Below are 23513 nucleotides of genomic sequence, written 5' to 3' on the forward strand. Positions count from 1 at the left end.
TATACATTTTTGGACATTATAAAGAGGTGTGTTCCACTTATCGTATAATGGAATGCTAAGACTTTGAAGCTCAATATCTCAGAACTCAGAACGTAGAACCTTGTCAATCTAAGGGACGACGTCATCCAATATCATGGAAAAGTCCATTGCCCCGTGCAGACTGAGAGATTAAAGGCTCCATTGGATTTTTGACTTAATCAGCTCAGCTGTACATTTCTGTAATTCTTCAGTGTAATATTTTGATATAGGCTACTGAATCCATGAGCTGTGAACTGTAATAATCAAGATCATAATAATTAGATTTAAAAAAAAAAAAGGCTTAAAATATTTCACTTTGAGTGCAATGAATCTAGATTATATGAAAGTTTAACTTTTTGAAATTGAATACGGAGAAAAAAAACTTCCATGACGTTTTAATTTTTTGAGATGCAACATATATTGTCCCTAATATAGTCCCATAATGGTCATAGCTTATATACAATCCGGCAAAAATCTATATGGATATAGATGAAGATGTTGATACACCGTAAACAATCAGAAGTTAATTTAATACCTCATATCTAGACATTTTCAGAAACATTGGACATTTGACATTCTACACTTTACTTGCTCAGTAAATGATTGCTATGAAAATCCTTATATTTTTCTAGGAAGTAGTAGTTTATTACATGTATTAATGTATTGTAAAACAATGTTTTACAAATGAGGAACAACACATTTAATAATAGTTTACAAATGTTTAATACATGCTTAATATTATGCAGTTATTATAAACATAATTATCCACACAATAGATCATCTCACCTCTGCACTCCCTTTCTCAAAGTATATTATGATTATGTATGTATATAGTGTATATTGACTATGTACTGAGGGTGAATTTGTTTGCCTCCAGCTTATATGGCTATAGGATCTGGCTATGTAAATAGTAAATCCCACAAGATCCACACACTTGGTGCAGCCTGGTTTCTGAAAGCAAGTTTACAGTCATTAAGTGCTGGATGTTTTTTTTTTTTTTTTTTTTAAATACACTTGTCTACACACACCACAATGAATTTCCCCTTGGGGATCAATAAAGTATCTATCTATCTATCTATCTATCTACAGTATATCTATCTATCGATATGTCATTGTGTTTATTGCATTTATCTATAGGCTTTTGTTGCACTGAAAATGTCACTATTGCTCCAAGTGAAAACAACACTACTCCTTTTCCTGGTAAGTAAAGTGTGTTTATTTGTATGTAGCCTGTGTATATATGTGTGCAGAGATGCAAAGTAACTAGAAATACTTAAGTACAGTTCTTAAGTTTGAATGGGGAGGATCTGTCGTGCGTCATTTTAGCATTGGTTTTGAAAAAAAGTTTATTATAGAGTCGTAAGATACGAGATTGAAGTCAGTCACACTATATTGTCTTTCTCTAGAAATAAAAATGGTTCACATAGAGGCTTAAAATGCTTCAGATGTAAAGTAATTCGCTGTCAAAGTGATGACAAAATGAATGTGGTTCAATGTACTGCGAACTCCCAATAAAGCCTTAATAGCCTCAGACACAATGCTTTCAGAATGTTTACCAACCCCCTTGGTAATCCCCCAGTATGTAATTGTTGACCAACCAAAGCAACGCCTTCAACTATTTAATAAAGATTGGATTTTTATACTTTTCTAAAGAACTTGTGTTTGTACACTGTTTGGGACAAAGTTCCCCTTGCTCTAACATTCACACAATACCAGTCTAGCCCAAGGGGTGGTGTGGTCAGTTGTACACTAGGGGACGCTACATATGAAAACATTTCTGACCCCCCAGTTCCTTTTCTTTGTGTCTTTTTTGGTGGTTGGCTTGGCTGCAATTGTAAAATTTCTCCAAATAGAATGGAACCTGACGCCAGCCCCTAGTTACACTGAGCAATACCTGCACGATCAGATTAGGCTCTCAAAATATCACCTGATGAAGGTGATTGTGTGGGTTTCGGATACTTTACACAACTCTGTATGTGTGTATGTAAATACAGTAGGCCTATATTGTATTTGTAGATGGTTACAGTACATCAGCTGGACAAAAGTGTCTGCTAAATACCATAAGTATAACTGTAACCATAAGCACAATTGTATTATTTTCCCCCATTTTATTTACTCACGCTTTATGTCACTCTACAGTCTACACATCTTCAGGTATCACACCAGACACCACTAGTCCTGGGAAAGGAAGTACTGTTCCTGAGGTAAAACCCACAACAACAGCCACCACCTCTGGCACAACAGGAACAATAACTACTGCAGACAGTAAGTTTCCCCTGATCATTCAGAGCTGCAGCTTTACGGCAATTTACTTGTCATGATTCTATAATTCAAATGAAGAATGCAGAACTAAATAACTTACAGTAATTTCCCGCATATATGCCACATTGTATAAGCCACAGGATAGTGTTTTATGCAAGTTAAGAGAAACAAAACCATATCAACACCATATTAACTGCCCCGTAACCTCATAGCTAAAGAATTTTTGCAAAATCAATGTACGTATAAGCCGTGGCTAATAGTCGGGAAATTACAGTATGTTATAATGATCTGTAACCTATAAGACCTACTTGTAACTGAACTTCATGTTGCTACAGTACAGTATATGAAATTATATACATTACATACAATTACATAGCCTACTGACTCATTACAGTTTTTATATGAGGTAAGTACAGCAAGTATGAAGGACTTGCATGGCTGATTTTCTGCAGTTGAACATGAACACATTTTCTTCTCTCTATCAGACTGTGGCCAAGCCCCCTTAAACAGCCGGATTGTAGGTGGAGAGGACGCCCCACCTGGCCACTGGCCTTGGCAGGTGAGCCTCCATTATGACCCTGCAGATAAACACGTCTGTGGTGGAACTCTCATCAACAACCAATGGGTTCTAACTGCAGCCCACTGCATCTTAAGGTAAGCAAACATATCCAATGAATTACTATGGCATTAGTAACTATAATGTACTGTATATTACTGATACATTAACCACATTTTAGACACATTGTCATTCATATACATTAAGGAAAGAATGAGAGGTACTCAGCCCGTGCATGCCTTTTTCATATTCCAGCCCGTTCACCTTTTTCTGGACCATTTACCTGGGCAGACAGACACAAAGTATCCTCGGTAACCCCAATGAAGAGATCCGCCTAGTCAGATTAATCATCACTCATCCTGACTACAACAAGAACACATTTAACTATGACATCGCTCTGATGAAGCTGGATGAGCCGGTCATCTTTACCGACTACATCAGACCCATCTGCCTGTCGTCCAGCGCAAGCTCTTTCCACAACGCCACCAACTGCTGGACTACTGGTTGGGGCAATGTGGGAGCTGGAGGTAGGCTATATTTCAAGTTAACACACACCGACTGAAATTATAAGCAAGTCCTATTTGCATACGATGTCACAATGCACTCCAGCCATTTGAACCCCTTAAAATGCATCTCAGAGCACACATACATTATGTAGGCCTATATATATTGTCTTTGTTGTTGTTTTTGTTGTTTTTAAACTCCTTTCATAGCCCCTTAATATGCTTTTACAGTCTGATCTATTCACTTCTCCCTCTGCCCCATCCCCAATATACGTGCAACTCTTACTTGGTTTAACAGTATAAAGAAATAGTTAACAATATTATGCAATAAAAATTACTGTACTTTTTTCGCAGGAGCTATTTAATGAATGTACACTGTATAGTCATTGGAGAAGAATAAGAGAAATGTAATAGTTGCCTATTAATTAACGTGATCTACTGCATATTGTGATTTTGCCAGAGTCACTTCCAGCTCCTCAGACACTGCAGGAAGTGGAGCTGAACGTGGTGGGCAACAATGAGTGTGCCTGCAACCCAATTCTGGGTCACCTCATTCGCCCCACTATGCTCTGTGCTGGAGGGAGGGAGGGGAAAGCTGTCTGCCAGGTAGGGCAATTGTTTTATACAATATAAAAAAGAGGTATCTCAGTGTGTTTGGCTGGGCTTGGCGGAGCAACGGTAATGTCAGACAATCGACCAGCCTGTGTTCAGCTACCAACCCCTCCCCTAAACATCTTGTTGGTGTTTGGCTGAAATATGGTTTGTTATGTTTTGGTACACATCCTGTGCCCTAGTGTTTGTTTGACGTTTTACAGCCCCTGTGTTGTCTCCAGAGACCAGATTTTTTCACAATGTATTCAGGGAGCAGGCAGCAAGCTGATCAAAGGGAGATGGCTATGATTTGAGAAAAATGAAATTGCTCTAAAAACCATGCAAGGTCTCATAGTACACCTTTATCATCTCTCCTCTGACCCCGTGACCCCAATAGGGAGATTCTGGAGGCCCTCTGCTGTGCAAACAGGGCTCTGCGTGGGTGCAAGCTGGCATTACCAACTTTGTAGTCCCGTGTGGCACTGGCAAAGCCCCAGATGTCTTTGCCCGTGTGCCTGCGTACCAGTCTTGGATCATGGAGAATGTGGGAGCTGGACCAGGTCTTGGCTTTGTGAAATTCACCTCCAATGGCACAGACACAGACAATGATTTCAGCTGCCCTCAGCAGAGTAAAGACAGTAAGTGGAAATGTTCCAGTAAACTTTTTACTGTATCTACTTGTGCCATGTAATCAGAGAGCGCAGACCTCCGCCTGTATTGTTCTTCCTAGATTGTCATACATTTGAACATAAACTATATTCAGATCGCCACCACGTGGCCATACCATGCCATTACACCGCTAAGCGAAAAACATAAATGGCTCCGGAATCCTGTCGGTGATACGGATCACTCCCAAAATTGGATTGCGAGGACATAAACCTGCAGTAGGAGGAACTGTCATTTTATGTCTTAAATTATCAGATCATGGATCAAGTGTTGGATAATTCTGAGAAGTAACATAATGAACAGATCTTGTCAATTGACTAGTTGCACGAAAGGCTCTCGGTGAGCTTGTTTGTTTCCTGGGGAGCCAGGTGTGCTTGAACCTGCTGCTATTCTGAATGCAATTAGTGTCTACACGCCCTTCTTTATCGCAGCGTGCTAATTCACTAGGTGCAACACCCAACCGGGTCCGTGTAGATGCTAATTACATTCAGAATAGTGGCAGGTTCAAACACACCTGGCTCCACAGGAAATAAACGAGCTCACCGAGAGCATTTTGTGCAACTAGCCAATTGAGGAGGAGTTGTCAAGTGGAGTTGTCAAGTGGATTCATATGCAGGAGCGACACAGCTATCAACCTATATGCTAACTCATCGTTATGACTAACAAGTCTTCCATCGCTCTAGTCTAGCTCATAAATGATGACATCCATACATAAACGATAACAGCATGACTGGTGTCACTGGCTCTTGTGAGTGTTGTGACTGTTTATTCACCAGCATCACCAGCACGGTGTAAGGTGAGCAAATCCAAAAAGTGTAATCTCATGTACAGTAGGAGTCTAAGAGAGGGAGAGCAAGGTGAATCAGAAGTCTCAAGTCTTCATTTAAAGTTAAATTTTTTTATCTCTTGTGTAGTGTGTGGCACAGCTCCTCTCAACAACAGGATAGTCGGAGGGCAAGACGCCTCCATAGGGAGCTGGCCTTGGCAGGTCAGCCTCGAGAGACCCTACGGTCACGTGTGTGGAGGCTCCCTCATCAACAAGGAGTGGGTGCTGTCTGCTGCACACTGCTTCAGCGGCAGGTGAGGGGCCACAGCATCTTTACTCTAGTTGACCTCTGCTGATGTTTATTGATCGTGATCGCTCACCAAACAGATAAATATCTCTGACACTGGTTTCTGGACACTGGTCCATGAGCCTGCCCAGCTTATTCACACCTGTAGGGTTCGTATGCATTTGGTGACAGAGAAGTGTTCCCACAGTATGACCTGCATTTTAAGAACTTTACTTTGGTCGTCTTCTGCTATTATCATCCAGTTAATGGTTCTTCCTGTTAATCTGTTCCCCCTTCAGTGACAGCACAAGTGGGTGGACTATCAGTCTGGGTCGACAGTCCTTGGCTGGTTCTAACCCAGATGAAGTGTCGAGAACCGTGGCTGAGATCATTCTACATCCTAATTATGATGAGGGCACAAGTGATAATGACATGGCTCTCCTCCGACTGAGCAGTGCTGTTACCTTCAGCGGCTACATCAGACCTGTTTGTCTGGCGGCCAGCGGCAGCATTCTCCACCAGGGAACAGACAGCTGGATCACTGGCTGGGGAAACATCGATGAAGGAGGTGACAGTTATTTCACATATCAAACAAATTGGAATTCTTATATCATCTCATATACATTATCAAGAATCACTAATGGGCTTCCAAACTTCCACTGAAAAGAAATGTTCAAAAAAGTAACATACTGTAGGTGTACATTCTCACCATGATTATCCTCATCCATATCATCAGTGAATATTTAAATTTGGCCGCGTAATATTACTGGAGTGTCTATTTGCACCCCTGGCACAATTAGCCTTGGCCACACAGCTGGGCTATTCACACCCTGTAAGATGTGTGCTTGCGAATTTCTCACAGGATGTGGAAGCAGATAGTTAAAGAGGAACTATGCAGGTTTGGCGATTTCTTCGCTGTTTTCTTGTTTTACGCTTGCAGGTTTCTCTGCAGAGCTTCCCCTACAGCTTTAGTGTGTATATTTTACAAGACTCCTCAATTGGTCAGTCTGCATTTTCATGAGCATCATCGCAAGGCTGCGAGACTTTCTGTTTGTCACGCCACCATTTCTTTCCACCTTGCTGCAAAGCAGCATTATGTACACCTGGGTCTAAATAGCACACATTGCTATACACCAATGAATAGCATCCAGTTCTAATTATACACTGGGACAGCAATAGCATACATGTATATTTGTATCAGGGTTACAATAGCCTTTGCCCGTCACCGTCAGTAGGCCTACTTACACCAGGGTGCAAATAGCACACATACTGTATACAGTAAATACTATAGACCAGGATACAAATAGCATCCATTTATGATTATACACAGGTACGAAAAGCATACATTGCCATTTTTACCAGGGTGTAAATAGCCTTTGCCTAATATTAACCCTTTGACTGCTGTCCTTTTCCCTGCTCTCCACTCCACGTCTCTTTCAGAGTCTCTTCCGCACCCAGATGTTCTTCAGGAAGTGGAAGTTCCTGTGATGGACAACAAAGTGTGTAATGAGCTATTGACATTTACAGAAATCACAGAAAACATGATATGCGCTGGCCTTCGTGAAGGAGGGAAAGACTCCTGTCAGGTATCTGGATTTCTTTCAGGATTATAAATCTGTTTAAAGATATTGAACTTTACACCATTTACACCTTTGATTGTTCTTTTCATAGGGTGATTCGGGTGGTCCAATGGTCAACAGAGATGGTTCTGTGTGGGTCCAGTCTGGGGTGGTTAGCTTTGGGGTAGGCTGTGCTCGACCGAACCTACCTGGAGTCTACGCCAGGGTGTCCCGTTATGAGGACTGGATCAAATCCCACATCAGCAGTGACCCCCCAGGCTTCGTGCAGGTCATCACTCCCACTCTACTGCCTCCTGTTTCCACCACAGCCAGTGGGACCAAAGTCACATGCTCATTCTGCCTCTACATCCTTCTGTCTTTTCTCCTCCTTTCTTTCTTCTGATTGAATAGAAATATTTGTTTATCACTCGGTTAAACCCTTTTAAATAACTGGCTGTGACATTTTGTATAATTATTTATTTGTATTTACGATGCATGTACTTTAACAACGTTCTCTTGTGAAATTTCACTCTAAATAAATACACCATTTTTTTTCAATAAACACCAAATTGACAAGGACAACAAAAAACTGCTGGTCTGAAGTATACAGTATATCAATCCTAACAAAGACATAATTTTATTTGAACAAAATGAGGCAGAACAAGGAAACCATATAATTATACTGACAGAAAAGTCTGGGTAGGCTGCATTTACTTGAACTTGACGCAATGAGACCAATCTTTGACAGATTCTCTGCATGGCAGATTTCTCATAGACCTCTGAAGTTCGCCTACAAAAAGGATCCAAAGCCACCATCTTTGCCCATATAAGGAGATCCGGGTGTTAATTTAAGTTGTAAGTTGTAAGTTAGCTCTGGGGTAGCAAAGTGTGTCATCTTCGCCTACCAAAGATCACAGTATCCACTCGAGGGCAGAGGATAAAACTTTGTAGTGCAAAACATCTGCATTTCCAATTTCTTCATCCCCGCGAGAGTTTAACTGTTTAACAAGGCAAACTGAGGGAATGATGCACGACCATTCAAAACATGACTGGTTTTCTAAAGATATTATGCTTAATGCTAATCGGTGAAGTGTCCCTTTAACCTGTTGAGGAGTGAATTATTTTCCAAGTTCCTTCTAGAATTCAATGCAAATGATCTATAGTTTCAGTATTCTGTATACAGTCTGTGGGGAAAATCTCGGAGGGTCTCATCATAATGCAGAACTCTCAGTTCACCGAACATTCTAATCACATATTTGTGACCGTACCCCTCAACAGGTTAAGTGTCAACTGAGTGTCTCATTTTCTTAAACTTATTATTTCAAATAATAATAGGCCGAGGTGTTATTGCAGGTGTTCAGCTATAGACATGGAATATGGCATGTCTATGTAGGCTGTTTTTATATGAGTGCTGAGTGACTGTTTGTTCTAAATTCGCTCAACCTTCATTGTTCATTTTTACATCAGTCTATAGCACATTCCTTTGTATTGGTCATTCCAGATAGCAATCAAACTGGAGCAGGTTAAGTTTAATTAGCCTAAGTAAAAATAAATCTAATCAAAAAAGCAAAACTTCAGTTTGATTTACTTGGAATTTACAATTCATGAACATTCATTAAAACCGCACAATTCCAAATGAAATCTTTATTTTAAGCAATGTGATGAATCCATTCAGTCAAGCATTCAATTCTGCACTGTCACTTTATCCATCTCAGGATATCAGCCGTGAAAGCATAACTAGTCTTAGACGTGCCACTCCTGATTTAAGAGGCATGACTGCTGCAGACAGTAAGCAATCCACTCTGCGTCTCAGGAAATCACAATTTTGAGATACGCTCCTATTCGATTTCCACTGATCATTTGAAGTAGCAAGTTCAACACAAAGCTTTTGAATTCACTGTAGACTTGAGATACTCCCAAATGCATATCAGATGACTGCAGAAACATTAAGAGTGCCATCCACAGTTAATACACTTTCTCCTTATTTTAATTGTGTGCGACTGTATGTCTTTCCCAGGTTGAAGAAAGGTGTTTGACCTGTGATAAGTCAGGAAATGGGCATGACAAATATAGGTGCTTGTGTGAACATGCCCATATGTACTGTTGCAACATTAATTAAGACATTCTAATAAATGACAAAAACAAATAACTGCAAACAAAAAACAGACAAACAAAACAAAACAAAACAAAACAAAACAAAACAAGCCATAGCTTAAAGTACAATATAGGATCCATTCCATATCTTGCCCCTAGATGGTGAGGAAGATTTACAAAAGGATAAAAAGGGGTTATAAAGATACATAAGATATAAAATGTTATAAAGATACATAAGATATAAAATGTTATAAAGATTATAAGATATAAAAAGCATGCCAGAAAAAAAAGATGCTGTAGAAAACTAGTGGGGTGAGCATAATAAGGGGAGAATGCAAAGGGATTGTTTTTTCCCTCATTATTGTCAATGTGAAATGCCATGTGAACTAGTACTCATCTTTACCAGAGGCGAATGCATCAATGTGTTACTAAATTGATTTGTATTTTCATTATCCACAAGCTATAGCTTAATGTTGATTACAAATTATTCATGTTCAATATTTATTTATGAATCCACTTTTGCTGTTTAATTAAACTCTAATTGTTGTATGGTTGGTTAAAACCCATTGGAACCCAACCCATACTAATTCCCGACAACCCACAATACTTTGGAACACACCCATTTGACAAAAGAAGTCATCTCATGTTGTGTTTCTTAGGGCCCGAGCACCGAAAGGGGGAAGGCCATATTATTTCTGTAAGGATTATTATCGTAGTTGGCGGTAGCCTGCCGCACTTTGCCCTTTTTGAGGTGATTCCCATGGGTGAAAACTCATGAAATTTGGCACACAACAGGAGCCTGATAAAGCGGTCACGGACAAAGGCTTGGCGCCGGGTGTGGCCCATGGGCTCCATAGTGGCCACCACACAGAGTGACACTGGAACCTCACAGTAAATGCTTCTTTTTCACACCAAAGCGACAGATAGAACAGCTTTACTGCGTTTAAAGACTGGACCAATAGGGATTGTGTCAAAAGCTATTCATCACATAGCCCAAGAAGATGAGGGAAAGTGTCACAACATAAATATTGAAAAGAAGAACTGATCACTCTGACTCTCATCAGTGGTCTGCTATGGAAGCATCAAGAACATGGATCCTTGTGTTTGTTATCGTGACTTTCAACTGTGAGTGTCTCATTTTCATGTCTTAAACTTTGATTTGAAATAATGATAAGATATTGCAGGTGTTAAATGATAGATGAGAGATATCTTTCCATGATTTAAAGACATTAACTGCTCCAGATTTGTCTCAATTGTTTTACACAAACATGTGAAGCCTTTGTCATTGCATTTTATGAAATTGCATTTCATCTGTAGGCTTCTCTGGCATTGAAAACGCCATGACTGCCGCCCCAAATGAAAACATCACCAGTCCTGGTAAAGTGTAGGCCTTTGTGTGTGTGTGTGTGTGTGTGTGTGTGTGTGTGTGTGTGTGTGTGTGTGTGTGTGTGTGTGTGTGTGTGTGTGTGTGTGTGTGTGTGTGTGTGTGTTTGTGTGTGTGTGTGTGTGTGCGTGTGTGTGTGTGTGTGTGTGTGTGTGTGTGTGTGATTGAATGAGTGGCATGTGTGCTGCTGTGAATATGGCATGTATGTGTGTTTATGTGAGTGCTGAGAGAAATATGTTTCAAAATATGTTCGTTCAACCTTCAATGTCTCCTTTTTTCATTATATAGCCTATATTTTAAACACATTCCATATTGGCAATTCCAGGTAATATCAATCAAACTGTAGCAGCTTAGTTTCAATAAGGCAAAGTAAAAATAAATCTAATCAAAACAGCAAAACTTCTGTTTTATTTATATTACTTGTCTAGACAGTTACAATTCATGCACATTCATTAAAACAGCACAATTGCAAATGAAACCTTTCTTTTAGCAATGTAAAAGCAATGTAAAGAGAGATTAATTCATTTTCTTTCTGTCATTCATCCATGCTTTTAATTCTGCAATGTTTGTCACTTTATCCATCTCAAGGTATCAGCCGTGAAAACATAACTAGTGCCACTCCTGATTCAAGACCCATGACACCCCCTGCTGCAGACAGTAAGTTATAGTCCTACTCCATTTCCAAGCAGCAAGTTCAACACAAAGTTTTTGACAATAGACTTGAGATACTCCCAAGTGCATATCAAATGACTGCAGAACTATTACAGCGCCATCCAAGGTCAATACACTTTCTCCTTATTTGAATTGTGTACTATGTCTTTCTCTTTCTCATGTTGAGGACTGGTGTTTGAACTGGAAATGGGTATGAGAAACAGGACTTGTCTGAAAATGGCCATATTTTCTTAAGTAACATTAATTAAGATGTTCTAATCAAATGTACGGAAGCCCTGAACCGCAAGTGAAGAATTTTTTTTTTGAGATGTCACCTTGTTATTTCGAGATCATATCCTGTTATTTCAAGATAATTATTTCGAGATAATACACATAAATAAAAAAAAATAAGAATAATTAAAAAAAAATCTTCCAAATTGTTTTTTTTCTTCAGATATTATCTCGTTATTTCGAGATAATATCTCGAGATTACGAGTTACTATCTCGTTATTTCGAGATAACACGTATATGTTTTTTTACTTTCAGATATTATCTCGTTATTTCAAGATACTAAGTTGTTATTTTGAGATATTATCTCGTTATTTCGAGATGTTACAGTTATCTTGAAAAAACGAGATATTATCTCGAAATATCAAGATATTGTCTCGAAACAACGAGATAATATGTAAGGGATAATCAACGACGTGCCGTGCGTTTATAGGAAAATAATGCACGTTCGAAGTGGTAATAAGGACCCGACGCCGCAGGCGGAGGGGACTTTACACTTCGATAAGTGCATTATTTTCCTATAAACGCACAGGGCGCGGAGTTGATTATCCCGCTTATACCACTGCTACTATCATTTTCGTTTATATTGCCGCTGTCTTAGATACAACGTTGCTGTTTTTACCGTTACATTCACATGGGCGAATTGATATTCAAGTGTAATAAGCCCAAAAAAAGGAACTACTTCATAGCCGTGCGGTAATGCACGTTCCAAATATCGCATCACAATAGGAAATTTGACCAAGCAGTGGTATAACTCGAAATAACAACTTAGTATCTCGAAATAATGAGATAATATCTGAAAGCAAAAAAGAATAATATTTTATTACCTAAGTGTGTTATCTCGAAATAACGAGATAGTATCTCGTAATTACTAATGTAAAGATTTTTTTTTTAAATTCTCATTTTTTTACATAATGTGCATTATCTCGAAATAATGAGATATTATCTTGAAATAACAAGATATGATCTCGAAATAACAAGATAACATCTCAATTTCTTTTTCTTCACTTGCGGTTCAGGGCTTCAGTACATTAGCCACCACATCTAAGTGGAAGTGAGATATTTGGGATGTTGTGCAATGTACACCTGAACAATTATGACGTACTTTGGTTTGCCTATAGTTTCAGCTGCACACCAAATTTGGAGGGGGTGTGTAACTCTCCAAAACAAACAACGTTCATATGTACATTTCATTGATCACACTCAACAGGAAGTGAGATATTTGGGATTTTGTGCGCTGATCACATGATTACATGATCAATTTTAACATAATTCTCCTAGTCGATTAGTCCAATTCATGTTAAATATACATCATGACGAGATGTTGTTGATTCTAAATTGTGAAGCTTTTTTCGATATGTCATAATATGTGGAAATTTGTCATGCATTGCTTGATACGGCTCATTGTTGGATCACGAAATGTCACGGGTCGCAGACAGCAGGTGCTCGGGCCCGCCATTGCCGCTTGTGCCTACATTCAAGTCAACCATAAAATGAAGTGATGAACCAGAGAGTCTATTCTATTCAGATGTGACTGCTGCTATCTCACTACTTTTGGGCTGTCACATCATCTTCATCTCTTAAAGCACAAATAATCTGATTTGAAAAAAATATTTTAGACTGTATATTGGAGGCGTCAGCATTCAGTCAGTCAGTATTTTATCAATGAAGATATGAGGAAACATGATGAACAGATCTTTGAGCTGCCAACAATCAACGTTTCTTCTGTCTTGTGTAGTGTGTGGCACAGTTCCTATCAGCAGCAGGATCGTTGGAGGGCAAGACGCCTCCACAGGGAGCTGGCCCTGGCAGGTCAGCCTTGAGGAAGCTGATGAACACGTGTGTGGAGGCTCCCTCATCAACAAGGAGTGGGTGCTGTCTGCTGCACACTGCTTCAGCAGGTGAGGGGCCACAGCATCTGTCTACTACAGTAGTACACGTTTGTTGCTCCCCATATTGATCGTATTCACCAACAGACAGTTACTGTAATGTTTTCACGACTTTGTGAAAGGAGGGCAAGACTCGTGGTGACTGGACCACATGACACAATGACAATTACATCCAGTTAATGGTTCTCCCTGTTCACCTGTTTCCCCTTCAGTGACAGCACAAGTGGGTGGACTATCCGTCTGGGTCGACAGTCTTTATACGGTGCTAACCCAAATGAAGTGTCTAGAACCGTGGCTGAGATCATTCTACATCCTAATTATGATGATTACACAAGTGATAATGACATGGCTCTCCTCCGACTGAGCAGTGCTGTTACCTTCACCGACTACATCAGACCTGTTTGTCTGGTGGCCAGTGGCAGCATTCTCCATCGGGGAACAGAAAGCTGGATTACTGGATGGGGAGCCATCGAAGAAGAAGGTGTGGTTATCACTAAACTAACTAACAAGAACGGCAATAGCCAACTAATGGGCTTGTACATTTCCAATGTAAAATCGCAAGAGCTCTGAACAGAAGGCAATTCTGTTAGGCAAAATGTTACAATGGAATATTGGTCAAGTAGACTGAAGAATAACATGCCTTATTGATTTGGAAAAATATATCATCAGTATCAGCAATTATTCACACTTGCACTCTTATAATCTGAATGATACATTTGCTATTATCAATCTCACAGAACTGTGCAGCTGTAACATCATCAGTATTGTCAGCCATTATGTAAACGTGTCCCCTTAACCCCCCCTCGCTGCTCTCCACTACACCCTCTTCTCTTTCAGAGCCTCTTCCATACCCAGGGGTTCTGCAGGAAGTGGACGTTCCTGTGATTGACAACGAAGTGTGCGCTGAGCTCTTGCCATTTACAGCAATCACAGAAAACATGATGTGTGCTGGCTTTCCAGAAGGAGGAAAAGACTCCTGTCAGGTATCTGGATTTCTTCAACATTACTGATCTGTTTTGAAATGATTAACGTCACAGCACCCTATAATGACGATGATGATTAAGACTGGTTACTGTCTTGAGTCATTCTGTTTCTCTCGCAAACAAGCACATTGATATACAGAAAGACACTCTTCACACATTTTCATCTCTTTTCATAGGGTGACTCAGGTGGTCCAATGGTGATGAAAGATGACTCTGTGTGGGTCCAGTCTGGGGTGGTTAGTTTTGGGCTTGGCTGTGCTCGACCTGACCTACCTGGAGTCTACGCCAGGGTGTCCCGTTATGAGGACTGGATCAAATCCCACATCAGCAGTGACCCACCAGGCTTTGTGCAGGTCCTCACTCCCACCCCACTGCCTCTTGCTTCCTCCACAACCAGTTGGACCAAAGTCACATGCTCATTCTGCCTCTACATCCTTTTCTCTTTTCTCCTCCTTTCTCTCCTCTGATTGAACAGATTTGATTTGAAATGCATCTATATTATGTCTATTACTAATATACTGTAACTGCATTGCAATAGGCTCATTCTCCTGTAAAATTTCTCCTGAAGTAAATACAATTCTGCTAATATAACAACTTACTGACTGATTCATATTTATTTCCTATCAGAAACGTACTTAAATTGATCAACATGGATCACATTATTTAAAAAAAAATCATAACAATGACCACCAGTGCTTTTCCAAAGACAGCTTATACAAATAAATTAAAAACTTAAACAAAGCCTCTTTCTCAGCCATCATTGAGAGCACTGGCTTCTCACCTCATCCATAACAGTTTGGTAGGGTACTGCAGACTGTCAAACACACAGAAAACTGCTGTCAGTAAATTATTCAAGATTATTGTCTGTCTTTGCGCTGAATCACTTTATCACAGGAAAGAAAAGGTTGTACTCATCTCTCCTTGCACCCCAATCACTGTCTCTGATATCCTCCAGGGGGCACTACTGGTCCACTTATGGACCACTTATTCACACTCAGTCCTCAATGTACTGTAAACATCCGATCCTTGCTTTAGTATAGGGCTATGAATAGATATGCTCTCTGTATAGGTATAGACCCTTTCAATCTGTTTCTAGAGGATTTACAGTTGGAATGTTCAGAACCACTGCAGATGAAACAAAAATGAATTGGACTTTAGTGTAATGCTCTACAAAAAGTCGTCTTTATGGAGAAATTGTCTTTTGTCCCCAAGTTACCGGCTCAATGTTGTTTTCTGTGCCTCAGGAAATGCCTTAGGAACGCACATGTTTGTTTCTGCAGTTGAAAAGGTTTATAAAGAGAGGTGAATGTTTGCTTTAGAGCAGTGGTTCTCAAACTTTCGCAATGAGTACCACCTCAGAGAACAATTGACTCTCCAAGTACCACCATTCTGACCAGTATTAAAATACAGTGGTGTAGGCCAATAATATATTTTACATTGTACATACTGTTTTGCATTGTTTTGTTTAGTTATTTTCAAGAAAAATAAAACAATTTTTCATTAGATATGTATTTATATAATTTGAAGTGATTATTTATTAAATAAAAAAATCTTGGAGACTCCCTGAGTACCACAACAGACCGTCTGCGTACCACCAGTGGTACCCGTACCGTACCACAGTTTGAGAACCACTGCTTTAGAAATATACTGTATTTATGACATGTTGAATGTTGTGTGTCATTTTGAATGAAGGCATTTAGATAGATAGATAGATAGATACTTTATTGATCCCCAAGGGGAAATTTGCATTGTATGTGAGCAATTGTGGGTTTTGTGTGTAGAGTTTTGAAAAAATAGAGACAGTTTTGAAAGTGTGTGTAAACAGTCTTAAAAACCTGTAGCCCTGTCCTCCAATGATAATGTGGGAAAAGTTTTAACATCCTGCTTGTGTGGGTGTGGATCTGCGTATTGAAACATTTCTCAAGATTCCACATTTTATGTAATCTCACAGGTATTAAAAATGACTATTGCTGTAAAATTATTCTCTCCACACCAAAGCAAATACAGGTAGAGCACATCCTTGCCTACCCTTTAGCCTACTATTAAAAAAAAAAAAAAAATGCTTAAACACTAAAATCAAAAGTGAAACCTTACACTCAAGAAGCAAAATATCAGCCCATATCATACCAAACCATGTCTTCAGTCACTTGTGAGGTCACATGTTGACAAATTAAAGGTGTGGCCAAAAGGAGTGCCAATATATAGATTGAAAATGAGAGCAGGTAACTTCAACTCCATCACTGAGCAGCCATGGAAGCATCAAGAACATGGATCCTTGCTGCGTTTGTTATTGTGAATTTCAACTGTGAGTGTCTCATTTTCAACTTTTGATTTTGGGAATAGATATTTTTGCAGGTGTGAGTGAATGAGTGATATATTGACACTGATCAGGGAGAGATGTCTTGCCATAGAGCGTATAGTAAACGTCTATGGGTGTCTATGTAAATGAGGCTAATGGACTCTCATCAGGTATAATGAAATACAAAATGATGTAAAAAGAAAAAAAACCCCTTCTATTTGGGGTGGTTTGTATCACATCTGTCAGGTGTCTATAACTCTGTGACACCTGGCATGTAATATGTCCTCATCATTTGCCAGATGTGGAAAATGTTAAAATGGCATTGTGTTTATTGCATTTTATAGGCTTTTTGTGTACTGAAAATGTCACCATTGCTCCAAATGAAAACATCACTACGCCTTTTCCTGGTAAAGTATATGTGTGTGTGTTTTATACGTATGTGTGTGATGTGGGTCTAACTTGTTAATGTGAGTATGTAAATACTATATATTGTGTACTGTAGATATTATATTTGTTTTAGTGTTGTAAATGTTTACATATGAGTGACATATTTTGTTCTACCATTGAACATATTTGAAAACATGTTGAAAGTAATAAAAAGACTGTAATTAAAAAACGTTTATTATTTTTCTCCATCTTATTTACTCATGCTATATATGTCACTCTACAATTTACACGTCTTCAGATATCACACCAGAAACCACAAACCCTGGGAATGGAAATACCATTCCTGAGGTAAGATCTACGACAACAGCCACCACCTCTGGCATGATAGGAAAAAGAACTTCTGCAGACAGTAAGTTCCCCTTGATCATTCAGAGCAGTAGCTTCACAGCAATGCTTTGAAGTTCAATTTACTTACAATAATCCTTAATGATCAAATGAAATGAAGAATATGTAGAACTAGTTAGAACTATCTGTAGCCTATCTGAACTTCATGTTGCTATAAAATTAGTTCACTAGCCTTGACTCGTCATAATTTTTATGAGAAGACTTTCATACAGAATCCATCAAAAATGTTAGACCATAGATCACATACTGTAGATACATAGCTAGATAGCTAGATAGATACTTTATTGATCCCCAAGGGAAAATTCAAGACATCAACAGAAGAGAATTTCCTATTGTTGGTCAGTGTGAAAGCTTATATTGTTATATTTATCTTTCTTGTTCCTGGTGTGAATGGTCCTTAAGTCGTGACAGCTTGTTCACCAGTATTGGGGGAAAATGGTGTTGAAGGCAGACAAGAAGTCCAAGAAGAGTAATCTGATGTAATAGTCCCTCTTCTCTAAGGGAGTGAGAGCCAGGTGAATTACAGAAGTCTTTGGTCTTCATTAAAGTTTTGTTTGGTCTCTTGTGTAGTTTGTGGCACAGCTCCTCTCAACAGCAGGATAGTTGGAGGACAAGACGCCACTGCAGGGAGCTGGCCCTGGCAGGTCAATCTTATTGGACCAGTCTTATGTGGAGGCTCCCTCATCAACAAGGAGTGGGTGCTGTCTGCAGCACACTGCTTCAAAAGGTGAGGGATGTGGCATCTTTCTACTAGTTGACCTTTGCTCCATCAACTTGTCCAGCTTCTGATTTATGGTAACTTTAAGAACTCTACTTTTGTCTTCTGCTATTATCATCCAGTTAATGTTTTTTTCCTGTTCATCTATTCTCCCTTCAGTGACAGCACAAGTGGGTGGACTATCTATCTGGGTCGACAGTCCTTGGCTGGTTCTAATCCAAATGAAGTATCTAGAACCGTGGCTGAGATCATTCGACATCCTAATTATGATGACTCCACAAAGGAGAATGACATGGCTCTCCTCCGGTTGAGCAGTGCTGTTCCCTTCACCGACTACATCAGACCTGTTTGTCTGGCGGCCAGCGGCAGCATTATCTCCCAGGGAACAGACAGCTGGGTCACTGGCTGGGGGGACACTGAAGAAGGAGGTGACAGTTCTAATACATATCATATACAGTAAATTCTAAAACATTTCACAGGAGCCTATTTACATACAGTATCAGTGATCAAGAATAACTAATGGTTTAATGACAAAAGAATAACTAATGGACTTACAATAGTCTACTGAAAATAAACGTTCAGAAAAAGTAACATAGGTCTACAGTTTCACCATATAACTTCATCATCAGTATAGTAAGTGAATATTTAACACCTACCCCCATAATTAACCATTTCGTTGCTGTCCTCTTACCTGCTCTCCACTCCACTTCTCTTTCAGGGTCTCTTTCAAATGTTCTTCAGGAAGTGGAAGTTCCTGTGGTTGGCAACGAACAGTGTGCTGACCTCTTACAGTCTCTTCTTCCACCAATCACAGAAGATATGATGTGTGCTGGCCTTCCTGATGGAGGAAAAGACTCTTGTCAGGTACTGTACATATCAGAGCCATATAAATACATGTATCTATATGGCTCTGGTACATCTAGTACATATGAATTGAATTGACTTTCAATATTATACCTTCTACCCTCAGACCACCCAGATGTTTCAATATTGTGAATCAATAATATTTGGTTAGGCAACTAGTCAACAGTGAAGTCTATTTACTAATTTCTCCCAGCACATTATATATACAAAAAGCTGTTTTTTTTTAAATGTTTTACTCCATTTACTTTCAATAGGGTGACTCGGGTGGTCCATTGGTGATGGCTGTCGGCATTAAATGGGTCCAGTCTGGGGTGGTTAGTTTTGGGTTTGGCTGTGCACGACCTAACCTACCTGGAGTCTACGCCATGGTCTCTCAATATGAGGACTGGATCGACTCCCACATCAGAAGTGATCCACCAGGCTTTGTGTCGGTCAACACAGAAATAGCTTCTGCAGACAGTAAGTTTCTCCTGATCATTGAGAGCAGCAGCTTTATGACAATGCTTTGAAGTTCACATTTTACTTGTTATAATACATCATGTTCAATTCAAATGAAGAATGCAGAAGTTTGTTCGCCAATATTTGGGGAAATATGGTGTTGAAGGCGGACAAGTCCAAGAATAGTAATCTGACGTAGGAGTCCTTCTTCTCTAAGAGAGTGAGAGCCAGGTGAATTACAGAAGTCTTTGGTCTTCATTAAAGTTTTGTTTTGTCTCTTGTGTAGTTTGTGGCACAGCTCCTCTCAACAGCAGGATAGTTGGAGGAGAGGACGCCACTGCAGGGGGCTGGCCCTGGCAGGTCAATCTTTTGGGAGATTCACTGTGTGGAGGCTCCCTCATCAACAAGGAGTGGGTACTGTCTGCTGCGCACTGCTTCAAAAGGTGAGGGATGTGACATCTTTCTACTAGTTGACCTTTGCTGATGTTTATATTGATTATGTTCATTCTACAACAGACAGTTACAGTATCTCCATGGAATGGGGAACCATTGAAGAAGGAGGTGACAGTTCTTAGACATATCATATAAATTCTTATACATATCATATTGTATATATCAGTGATAAAGAATAACTAATGGACTTACAATATTCTAGTTAAATGAAATATTTAACCCTTTAATTGCTGTCCAGCTACCTAATCTCCACTCCACTTCTCTTTCAGGGTCTATTTCAGATGTTCTTCAGCAAGTGGAAGTTCCTGTGGTTGACAACGAACTGTGCGATGAGCTCTTAAGCACTTCAATCACAGAACATATGATATGTGCTGGCCTTCCTGAAGGAGGGAAAGACTCTTGTCAGGTACATATGCTTGACTTTTAATATTATAGATTCATTATTAACATTCTAAACCTCAATTCTAATCAATAATATTTGTTTTTAACATGTTTTACTGCATTTCCTTTCAATAGGGTGACTCAGGTGGTCCGATGGTGACGAATGTGAAGAACGAATGGGTCCAGTCTGGGGTGGTTAGTTTTGGGTTTGGCTGTGCACGACCTAACCTACCTGGAGTCTACGCCAGGGTCTCTCAATATGAGGACTGGATCAACTCCCACATCAGAAGTGATCCACCAGGCTTTGTGTCGGTCAACACAGAAATAGCTTCTGCAGACAGTAAGTTTCTCCTGATCATTGAGAGCAGCAGCTTTATGACAATGCTTTGAAGTTCACATTTTACTTGTTATAATACATCATGTTCAATTCAAATGAAGAATGCAGAAGTTATTACTATCTGTAACCTATCCAAACTTAATGTTGCTATATGAAATTATTTCACATAGACTTGACTCATCACATTTTTTATGAGAAGTAAGTACAGTGAGTATGAAGGATTTACATACAGAATCCATCAAATGTTAGACATCACATTCATCAACAGCTAGGAGAGACTTTCCTTATTATTGGTCTTATTGTTTCCTTATTGTTGGCTTACACGTTATTGTTGGTTATTGTTGGTTATTGTTGTGAATGGTCCTTAAGTCAAGACAGTTTGTTCGCCAATATTTGGGGAAATATGGTGTTGAAGGCGGACAAGTCCAAGAATAGTAATCTGACGTAGGAGTCCTTCTTCTCTGAGAGAGTGAGAGCCAGGTGAATTACAGAAGTCTTTGGTCTTCATTAAAGTTTTGTTTTGTCTCCTGTGTAGTTTGTGGCACAGCTCCTCTCAACAGCAGGATAGTTGGAGGAGAGGACGCCACTGCAGGGAGCTGGCCCTGGCAGGTCAATCTTATTGGACCAGACACTCCGACAGGAAGAACACTGTGTGGAGGCTCCCTCATCAACAAGGAGTGGGTGCTGTCTGCAGCACACTGCTTCAAAAGGTGAGGGATGTGGCATCTTTCTACTAGTTGACCTTTGCTGATGTTTATATTGATCATGTTCATTCTACAACAGACAGTTATCTCCATAGATATGTCTATTATATCTACTGTATGCATACAGTATCTATACATATCTCTGGCATTGTTTCTGGACACTGGTCCATCAACTTGTCCAGCTTGTGATTTATGGTAACAATTTGGTGACAGAGAAGTGTTCCCACTGTGTGATATGCACTTGAAGAACTTTGCTTTTGTCTTCTGCTATTATCATCCAGTTAATGGTTCTCCCTGTTCATCTGTTCCCCCTTCAGTGACAGCACAAGTGGGTGGACTATATATCTGGGTCGGCAGTCCTTGTTCGGTTCTAATCCAAATGAAGCATCTAGAACCGTGGCTGAGATCATTCTACATCCTAGTTTTGATGCCTCCACATTTAACAATGACATGGCTCTACTCCGGTTGAGCATTGCTGTCTCCTTCACCGACTACATCAGACCTGTTTGTCTGGCGGCCTGCGGCAGCATTTTCCCCCAGGGAACAGAGAGCTGGGTCACTGGCTGGGGGAGGACTGAAGAAGGAGGTGACAGTTCTTATACATATCATATACATTCTTATACATATCATATTGTATACATATCAGTGATAAAGAATAACTAATGGACTTACAATATTCTAGTGAAATGAAATATTTAACCCTTTAATTGCTGTCCTCCTACCTGCTCTCCATTCCACTTCTCTTTCAGGGTCTATTTCAGATGTTCTTCAGCAAGTGGAAGTTCCTGTGGTTGACAACGAACAGTGTGATGAGCTCTTAAGCGCTTCAATCACAGAAAATATGATATGTGCTGGCCTTCCTGAAGGAGGGAAAGACTCTTGTCAGGTACATATGCTTGACTTTCAATATTATTGTTCATTATTAACATTCTATTAAACCTAATTCTAATCAATAATATGTTTTAACATGTTTTACTGCATTTTCAATAGGGTGACTCAGGTGGTCCGATGGTGACGAATCTGAAGAACGAATGGGTCCAGTCTGGGGTGGTTAGTTTTGGGTTTGGCTGTGCTCGACCTGACCTACCTGGAGTCTACACCAGGGTCTCCCAATATGAGGACTGGATCAAATCCCACATCAGCAGTGACCCACCAGGCTTCAGCAGTGGGACCAAAGTCACATGCTCATTCTGCCTCTACATCATCCTGTCTTTTCTCCTCCTTTCTTTCTTCTGATTGAACAGAAATCCTTGTTTAATATCAGGTTAAACTCTTTCAGTAACTGGCTGTGACATTTGTTTTTGGCTCTAAATAAACACATCTATCAATAAAAATAAAAACAAGTGACAAAAAAACAGTAGGCTAGTTGTGGAGTATATCAATCATGACAAAGATTCAGACATTTTTCTATTTTTTAAGTGGGGAATATAGTATAGTATGGGAAAGATAACAAAAATCTGCAACTAAATTTGGCATTAAGAAGGACCCATAACAAAGACATATCCTGCTATGGGCTTTCACTTTATCTTCATGAATATGCCATTTGCTTTCCCCACTGACATTGCACTGTGCCTTCAGAGGGCACTGTTCCCTCCTATTTTGGCCTACCATCAAATGCTTGACCTCTGTAGAAAGCTGAGACCCTGTAGTGTCTTGGGAAATAATTTGAATAATTGTGTGAAGGTACTTGTACTGGAACAGAGTTACAGAGGCTAGAATATTGTTTTTTTTTCTTTCTACGGGGTTACAAACATCTCTAAAATTACCACAATTCATCCCTCTAAGTCACTTGAATCACTTGAGAAACACAACTGTGAGCCCTAGCTCTCCCTTGTGAAGCTGTGTGTAAAAGTATCAACATAGAAGAAAAGAAGAGTAGTCAACACAATTCTTCGTAAAGGTATGCCTGTGAATTTTGCAAAATGCCCTATGGAGACTCCCCAGGCCTGTTGGTTACCCAAAAGGCTTACTTACGTATATGAACCCCTCGGCACTGAAGAATAATCATGGTCTCATGGTTATGGCAAAAGG

General features: G+C 39.7%; 4 protein-coding genes across 4 annotated transcripts; all 4 read left to right on the forward strand.

Annotated features, from left to right (window-relative positions):
- The first annotated feature begins 1566 nt into the window (after nt 1-1566).
- On the forward strand, nt 1567-7629 carry LOC134070565 (transmembrane protease serine 9-like). The gene is made up of 10 exons (XM_062526954.1): nt 1567-1585; nt 2158-2283; nt 2766-2934; nt 3092-3363; nt 3800-3945; nt 4328-4568; nt 5511-5676; nt 5948-6222; nt 7089-7234; nt 7320-7629. Exons 1-10 carry the CDS (start codon nt 1567-1569, stop codon nt 7608-7610), a joined length of 1851 nt encoding a protein of 616 aa, XP_062382938.1. The 3' UTR covers nt 7611-7629.
- A 3691-nt stretch (nt 7630-11320) lies between these two features.
- On the forward strand, nt 11321-14963 carry LOC134070566 (testisin-like). Its single transcript, XM_062526955.1, has 5 exons — nt 11321-11342; nt 13363-13525; nt 13726-13994; nt 14351-14496; nt 14673-14963. The coding sequence occupies exons 1-5, from the start codon at nt 11321-11323 to the stop codon at nt 14961-14963; spliced, it is 891 nt and encodes a 296-aa protein (XP_062382939.1).
- A 3059-nt stretch (nt 14964-18022) lies between these two features.
- LOC134070567 (serine protease hepsin-like) lies at nt 18023-20054 on the forward strand. Its single transcript, XM_062526956.1, has 6 exons — nt 18023-18056; nt 18158-18314; nt 18465-18733; nt 19024-19169; nt 19424-19628; nt 19894-20054. Exons 1-6 carry the CDS (start codon nt 18023-18025, stop codon nt 20052-20054), a joined length of 972 nt encoding a protein of 323 aa, XP_062382940.1.
- Nucleotides 20055-20140: 86 nt separating this feature from the next.
- Nucleotides 20141-22718, forward strand: LOC134070568 (trypsin-1-like). The gene is made up of 7 exons (XM_062526957.1): nt 20141-20168; nt 20330-20466; nt 20577-20781; nt 21314-21488; nt 21800-22074; nt 22232-22368; nt 22473-22718. The coding sequence occupies exons 1-7, from the start codon at nt 20141-20143 to the stop codon at nt 22716-22718; spliced, it is 1203 nt and encodes a 400-aa protein (XP_062382941.1).
- Nucleotides 22719-23513: the final 795 nt, after the last annotated feature.

Source organism: Sardina pilchardus, chromosome 22, assembly GCF_963854185.1.
Source record: "Sardina pilchardus chromosome 22, fSarPil1.1, whole genome shotgun sequence".
In the NCBI taxonomy this organism is placed as follows: Eukaryota; Metazoa; Chordata; class Actinopteri; order Clupeiformes; family Clupeidae; genus Sardina; species Sardina pilchardus.

Excerpts from the sequence above, each read along its gene's own strand:
- LOC134070567 (XM_062526956.1), top strand. The coding sequence starts at position 18,023 with ATGGTGTTGAAGGCAGACAAGAAGTCCAAGAAGA. Across the intron at positions 18,315-18,464 it reads GCAGCACACTGCTTCAAAAG|TGACAGCACAAGTGGGTGGA; the intron begins GTGAGGGATGTG and ends TTCTCCCTTCAG. Across the intron at positions 18,734-19,023 it reads GGGGGACACTGAAGAAGGAG|GGTCTCTTTCAAATGTTCTT; the intron begins GTGACAGTTCTA and ends CTTCTCTTTCAG.
- LOC134070565 (XM_062526954.1), top strand. Across the intron at positions 3,364-3,799 it reads GGGCAATGTGGGAGCTGGAG|AGTCACTTCCAGCTCCTCAG; the intron begins GTAGGCTATATT and ends TGATTTTGCCAG. Across the intron at positions 6,223-7,088 it reads CATCGATGAAGGAGGTGACA|AGTCTCTTCCGCACCCAGAT; the intron begins GTTATTTCACAT and ends CGTCTCTTTCAG.
- LOC134070568 (XM_062526957.1), top strand. The coding sequence starts at position 20,141 with ATGGAATGGGGAACCATTGAAGAAGGAG. Across the intron at positions 20,467-20,576 it reads GAGGGAAAGACTCTTGTCAG|GGTGACTCAGGTGGTCCGAT; the intron begins GTACATATGCTT and ends TCCTTTCAATAG. Across the intron at positions 21,489-21,799 it reads GCAGCACACTGCTTCAAAAG|TGACAGCACAAGTGGGTGGA; the intron begins GTGAGGGATGTG and ends TTCCCCCTTCAG.
- LOC134070566 (XM_062526955.1), top strand. The coding sequence starts at position 11,321 with ATGACACCCCCTGCTGCAGACA. Across the intron at positions 11,343-13,362 it reads GACACCCCCTGCTGCAGACA|TGTGTGGCACAGTTCCTATC; the intron begins GTAAGTTATAGT and ends TGTCTTGTGTAG. Across the intron at positions 13,526-13,725 it reads GCTGCACACTGCTTCAGCAG|TGACAGCACAAGTGGGTGGA; the intron begins GTGAGGGGCCAC and ends TTTCCCCTTCAG.